This window comes from Hordeum vulgare, chromosome 2H (assembly GCF_904849725.1).
Source record: "Hordeum vulgare subsp. vulgare chromosome 2H, MorexV3_pseudomolecules_assembly, whole genome shotgun sequence".
Classification (NCBI taxonomy): Eukaryota; Viridiplantae; Streptophyta; class Magnoliopsida; order Poales; family Poaceae; genus Hordeum; species Hordeum vulgare.
Window position 1 is genome coordinate 14603913 of NC_058519.1, and position 7228 is coordinate 14611140.

A 7228-nucleotide genomic window follows, 5' to 3' on the forward strand; every position below is an offset into this window, starting at 1 on the left:
GCCCGAGCAGTAGGACGGCGGGGCAACCACAACTGACTCTAGGACCGCAACTTGGGAAGATGCGCTCTGGCGCGCCTGGGCGTGTTGCACCCAACGCTGGAGCCGCGGACGGCGGTGTAGGTCGACAACGGAGCCGACTGCTGGAGAAGAAGAATGCCGCGGGCGCCGGCACGGAAGTGCGTAGCCCCGCGACGGGGAAGCGCCTCGACGTTGAGGGGAGAATCCCGAAGCCACGCCGAATCGTCGACGACGAAGGAGAGAGTACCGAAAAAGATCTGGTGACCCATGCCCGAATCTCCGCCGGACGACATGACGAAAGGAAGTAGTCGCAAACTCGCCGGAAGTCGCTTAGACGCCTGCCCCATGGTGGGCGCCAACTATCGTGGGTATAAGCCTGACAGTAGATGTGTAGGGTACGAAAAGGATGGGTAGAGCCTTAGCTAGGGCGAGGTTGTGTGAGTTCAGGCCCCTCTGCGGTGGAGGTAATAGCCCTACGTCTCAGTGCTCAGGGAGCTTGTTGTCGAGTGGAAATATAGAATACAGTGAGTTGCTAACCCCTCTACCAGTGGGGGAGAGTGGCTTATATAGAGTGCGCTGCCCTCCACAACGGTTCCGGTACAGGGGTGGAATAGTGGGGATTGAATGCGTACGTTACAGGTAACGTATGCTCTAAATGCTAATAAATGTACCCGGAAACATGCGACCGTTTCTCTCCACAGGGGTTACGATGGACCGAGTGTAGCCAGTCGGTTAGCTTGGTATCCTCCGAATGCTAGTCTCCGACTGGATGGTCGAGGACCTGTCACCGACTGGATGATGGAGACTCCTTAATTCAGTTGGGACTGACTAAGGGCCTTGTCCTTTGTGAGGGGCAGTCCTTGGGTAGGACCTACATGGCAGGCCTATGACCCTACCCTAGGACTATGACCCCATCAGTGACCGAGAACCATTTTGTTAGCACCACACATAAATGGTTTGAAATCATAGATCAGTTTATTATTAAATTAAGTCCAGTACTAATGTCATGTGGCACATCACCTAGATATCATTACATAAGGAAGTACTAGGAATTATGCACAAAATTAATACATGGATTACAACAATTTCAGGGATAGGTTTTGCAATCCTCTTTATATATACTACATAAGTTTGTATTAATTGAACATGTATGTAAATGTCTAGATGCAGGCGAGTGGGAAAAAATGATAGCTATACAATATGTAGTACACCTCATATTATGCAAGAATTTATTATTATCATACCATATTTTAGAAAAGGTCCGTATCTTATCGTAATAGAGAAATGGTTCATACATAATTCACATAAAGTGAAGTTAGGGTCTCTTTGAGACTAGACGCGAGGGTGTATGCATCTTCACGCTTGAACATAAAATCCATTGTCCGGGCAAGATCAGTTGCCTTCTCTTTATGCACCATTTGATGATTATTGTGAAGGCGTTCGTGGACAATGTCCATCCATGCTTCTTCAATTATCACCATGAGCTTTGCATTGGCTCCTGCTACCGTGATCCTGTGCTCTTTTGTGCAAGTTTTCACCGTGGATACCACATGCTCTGATTTTTGTTCTCGCTACAAAATAAAAACAAACAACATGATTAATTAGATGAGGTTTCATCATAATTGATGCGTGTATAGAATATAGATATAATTATTATTAGCATATATGGAGAACGCAAGTGTCCAACTCGAGTGCTGCTCATGCATAGGTTCCTCAGGAGGTGAAAATTATCCTGTCTGTCGGTTCACTACCTCTGTGATCCCTCACTGCTGCCACCACTGTCGGCTGCCATGATGACATCAAGGTAGTTCTCTAGGTTTTGGATCCTATATAGAAGGGCGCTCATCATGGGAGTTGGCTGGTCGCATAGTGGTCAACAAGCGAAGGGACGTAGTGGCATGACAGGTAGACAACCACAATGTGGTGTCTTGTTTGGGTTGCTAAGTTGTCACTTGTTGTTGAGCCTGAAACAAGATCGTCATTCTAGGTCTTATAAGTTTCATGGTGGGATGGTGTGCCTTCTCTACCCTTGGCATTATGCACGGTGTGGTGTTGGGGAAGGCACTCAGATCGTGTTTTAGCGATGGATGGATGATCACTAGCCAGTGTTGGGTGGTGGATGGTGGCTAGATCTAACCAAGTCTCATCGGGAATATGGCGATATAGATGTGGTTGTGCAGATGGTGATGGGCAGTACTTAAATCTAGCTAGCATGTTCTAAGCTTCATTCATTCCAAGGGGTTCGAACGGGTTTAGGGATGACACACTCTGGCAAAAGCTTCTCTTCGATGGGGGGCAATGCAAACGAGGATGGCACTTGTGGAAATCTTTCTACTCCACAGAGACATTGTTCAACGATCATTTTTTCACATCCACTTAATCATTGTCGGTTAGATATGGGCTAACCTCGATGGGTGATGCGTTAACAAAGCCCCTCCCCCGCGTCGTCCCGATTTGGCGACACGGGGGAAACGCCACTGTTGGTGACTCCCGAGCCTTCCTATCCTTCTCTCGTCTTGCCGCTGCCTGAGGGGACCACTCGTAAAGCTCGGGCGGGATCCTATGAGATTGGCAACAGGGCATCTCATCTCGTGGCAGCCCACTTAGATCTAGGCAGCTTCGTGGGGTCCCGATGGCATGTTCCTCGTCCATCATGCGGCTGCTCCAAGTCGGCAGCGAGTTGGGTGCTCATGAGCGTGCAGTGTTGCCGCAAGGTCGGCTCACGTCCTACAGCCGCGTGGGTTCATCTTGGCCCATATGAGTCTGCGGGAAGGTGTGCTGCATGACCGTTGTGCTGCTAGAGACCATGGTGGTGCCTGCGGCCAGCTAGGCAGAGGGGGGCTGGATCGGGGTGGCGTGTGGACCTGCTGTCGTGATGCTTATGGTGGCGATCCTCGGGCTCTTTTCGCATCATGGCAACGTCCTACAAGATCACTCCTCCTCAATATGGTCATCGACGTGTTCCGGAATTGCTGCAAGAGATCTTGCACAGGATATGTGGATCAAACATAATCCAGTCGTGCATGTCCATATCACCCTACGAGGTTCTGAGGCCGTAGCGCGAAGCTCTGTTGGTTCATGACACCTTGGGACATGTTGGCTTCTCAATTTCTATGGTGAAGACAGTGCACAACCAATGAAAGTTATATCCTAGGTTTTTACCGTGAAAGTCACAACTCTTAGGAGCAGCAGTGGTAAGTGGAGGCGGCAGTTTTGGTAGAACTTGGCTTAAAATTATTAGTTGTGGCATCAGATTTGCGTGTTCTTCTAACAAGCGGCTATGTGTCCTCGCAGTGCTTATTTGGTTATGTCGCACTCTTTTCCCAGTTTAACTGTGTGCTTCATGTTGTCTAATTTTGCACAAATTTCCATGATTCAACCTTAGTTGAGTTGTGTGGTTCATGTGGTCTTGGCCTAGTTTAGCTGGTGATATGTGAGATTTTCATCCTAATTTGCCTCATAAACTAGACCAATCTCTAAAATAATATGTCTATATGGAAGGGCACGCACACCCTTCCATCTGATGAGGTTCTGTAAGAAAAGGATAATGTTGGTATATTAGTACACAAATTTTGGATTAAGTGACTACTAGAAGAATTTATTTTATAAGAAAATACATGTTTACAACATTAAAATACGGAGAGAGTTTGTACCTCATGTGACACCATGTCATTGCCAATGCGCCCAATTATGCATACACATCTTACTATTTTTGGATATGTTAAAGCCCACTCAAGAACCTCCTTTGTAGTCACATTTCCCATTGAAATAAATACAAGGCTTATTATGTGCATACATGCACTGCTGCCCACCGATATTTGCAGATGCTCTTCAACACTAGTTGGTACATAGTGTTCATCACGCCATTTCACCTCGGCATGATAGCATTTTGCGACGTCGATTACCTAAGCAATGTTAAATTTAAGGTGAAATATGCATGGAGAATGTTTGGCCTTTATAGTTGTAGACTATCGGATAATAACTCAGAAAGCATAAATAATATAATTTTAAAACTTATACATACTCAATGAGAAATTTTATTGGTTGATGCTCAGTAAATTTGCAAGCTTGACCATTACATCAGCATGTATACTAGGATAATTACTTTTCTGGTATACATCTATTTTTTGGCTAATTTGGTACGATTTTGAGAAACACGTACCAGTTCTTTTACCAATTCGGCATTCTTATTTTTTTGACGCTTTAACTCCTCCTCAAAATCATTTGTAGTGTTAAGTATATTGATGTATAATGCCTTCAAGTGTGCCGGTAATTGCTCAGCGGCTTGTTCATCCCACCTGTATTTCAGGCAAATTAGTGCTGAGTTATAAATAAATACATACATACATAAATAAAAATGATAATAAACTGAATAATTTTGCATTTATATTATGATGAAAAATATTTAGATTATTGTATAAATTTTATGAAAAAAAATTGGTTGGTGAAACTTAATTTATTTTGGGACCCAACCATTTAGATGGATAACTTGAAGGCCATTTATCAGTGCAACTTTCGACACGATGTTTTATTTTACGTTTATGCATCATCTATGATCAAGGTATTGATACAAAAAAGGTATATAATTAAATATTGTTGAGTATTTTTGTAAACATAGGCAAATAGGAAGTAAATATCAGGAACTGATTTGGTAATACCAGCCAAGACGAAATGGGTTCACTGGGCCCCAGCCTGACGGCAGCCTGCTACCACCCTTTTAGTCCCGGTTTACAATACCAACCGAGACTAAAGGTGACAAATGAACCGGGATAAATGGTGGTCGTGCACCCGTCCGCTCCTAGCCTTTGGGACCGATACTAATGATCACATTAGTCCAGGGACGAAACCTAACCGGGACTAATGCTGCAGACGAAAGATCTGTTTTCTACTAGTGCAAATAGAATTTGGAATTTCTTAAGGGAAACAAGAGTATGGACTGGCGATGGCAAGTTTTACCATATCGGGATTATTTACAAAATAATGATAATTGCAAATGTGTAGTGAATTCATCATGTGTGAGCTATGAGAAGTATTTATATGTGGCATGTATTAAGTTGTAAGGGCTATGTAGAACAGTCTCTACCGACTTACAAGAGTTTGCTACGACATGACACTGCTTCTACTATAATGAAAATTCAAATAATATATTACGAATTTGGCTTAGTACACTGTCGGCGGTAAATGAGTATTGTAACTTGGAGATGCAATGTTCGTAGCGATATTTTCTTATACATGATTTTCTCTTTTGAAAGAGAACTATATATGTTCCATGATTCTAGCTATATAGCAAGTTGTTGAAAACAAACTACAGTTAGGGTGCTTTTTGCTAACATTTTTTTATAGGAAACTTCATACATGATAAAAGATTTTGCATTCCTTCTCTTGGTGCAAGGTTGGTAACACACCATCCAGAAAAGAAAAACAAGGTGAACATACCGTTCCATTGCTGCCGTGAAGGTATTGCTTTCTTCTGTGGTACTATAGTTGTCATAGAAGTCATCAAATAATGATATAAATATGTTCAGTTTTGTGAGAATTACACGTGAATATGAATGTTGCGGCTCATAGACAACTCCAAGTACCCAAAAATGCATCTCCACTATTCTGTCTCGTGCAAATTGTAGATCTGTTTGTGACTTAAGGTCTTTCCACCAACTGCAAATTAATAGAAATATGTATTAGTGGAAGCTATAATATTTAAATAGTATTTTTCCGTCATTGGACACCGATAAATCCCAAACTTCCGGATTTTACTTATATTTTAGTTAGTCTTCTTACATCGTAAGAGTTTTCAACTCCTTGCAGTAGATTGTTTGCAAAATGTTGAAGTCAAGCTTAGCAAGCTCCAATATGTCCTCGTCTCGCGTAGCCTTTTTCTCGTACACCGGGATGTAACGTCTAGTTTCCACTCTCTTGACTCTCCTGAAAATGGGTGTTTTCAGTGCACACCGAACCTCTTCTGCCAACTGTGGTTCTAGATGCTCTAGCATGCACTGCAGACGGCTGTTGGTGAAGATAATAGCATCATCCAACACTTCTTCCCCACGAGTCCTAAGATATGATGCGTTATATAGTGCCAACAACGAGTCCGCATCATTGCTTACAAAGTTTCCTCGATCATCTCTGAACTTCATAAACACATCTGCATGAGCAAGTAAATATTGCATATATCATGGCTTATAGACAATATATAATAGTTAAATTAACATAATAGTACATATATGTAGGATTGAACAGCTGTGATGGTGAATTGGTGATTATACCAGGTGAGACGTGGTACCCATGCGTCCTCAGCAAGTAGAACCGCGCTGCTGTTGTGTGCAGATCGTCACTCGAGCCTTGATAGTCAGCATGTATTCCACGAAGTAAGTCTTGGATCTCCTTACCGAAGTGATAGGCCACACCAGTCCGCTGCAGCGTGTCGATAAGCTCCATCTTCATAGGTAGATCGGAAGAAGATCCGGCGGCCAAGATGGATTTTCTCACTCGTTCCTTCTTGATACTTGCCATCTCCGTCATTGCCAAATACTGCAAGGCAGGTAAACGTATGTCATCTTGGAAATTTGTGAGAGGTAAGAGTGCATGCTCGGGTTCGAGAATGTTTCAAAATTCTGAAAACGTTCATACATGAACACATTAGCATACTACATTTGCCTATGTGTATTCGGTAATACTATTGGTGCAGGGACAGAAACTAAGGGAACTTTTACTTTTTCTGAAAGAAAAACAAATTGTTAACTACCTGTGATTGAGTGCATGGGTTGTGGTTCAGGAAGAAATGACCCCAGATGCTGGGGATGTAATGTCGTCGGGGCTTGTGCAGGTCAGCAGTAACCACGTTTGAGCCATTAGCAGGAGCAGCCATGATAGAAAGCTTGTTTTGCTTTAATGGGAATGGATGGGAATGGATTCTTTGATGAAGTGCAGTGCTACCTTAGGTTCTTATATATATATATATATATATATATATATATATATATATATATAGAAAGGACGAAGGAAGTACGTAGGATCTACGCCACCACAAAAGTAATACTCTACCTGTACACTATACAAACTGTGGGGACATACACATAAAATGTTCGACTCTCACTGATTGCAGCAGCTGCATGCATATGTTTTGAATGATGTCTGTGCGGAAGATAAAGTTTCATGTGGGCACAAAGATAGACATGATACCCTACAAGGGAGCCCAATGAGTCACGGAACT

At 42.9% G+C, this 7228-nt stretch overlaps 1 protein-coding gene across 1 annotated transcript; it reads right to left on the reverse strand.

Moving 5' to 3' along the window:
* Positions 1–1235: 1235 nt before the first annotated feature.
* LOC123429195 ((E)-beta-caryophyllene synthase-like) lies at positions 1236–6939 on the reverse strand. Its single transcript, XM_045113253.1, has 7 exons — positions 6761–6939; positions 6282–6546; positions 5797–6160; positions 5455–5673; positions 4181–4316; positions 3672–3923; positions 1236–1589 (listed from the first exon to the last, which is right to left on the reverse strand). Exons 1-7 carry the CDS (start codon positions 6881–6883, stop codon positions 1308–1310), a joined length of 1641 nt encoding a protein of 546 aa, XP_044969188.1. The 5' UTR covers positions 6884–6939; the 3' UTR covers positions 1236–1307.
* Between the last annotated feature and the right edge of the window lie 289 nt (positions 6940–7228).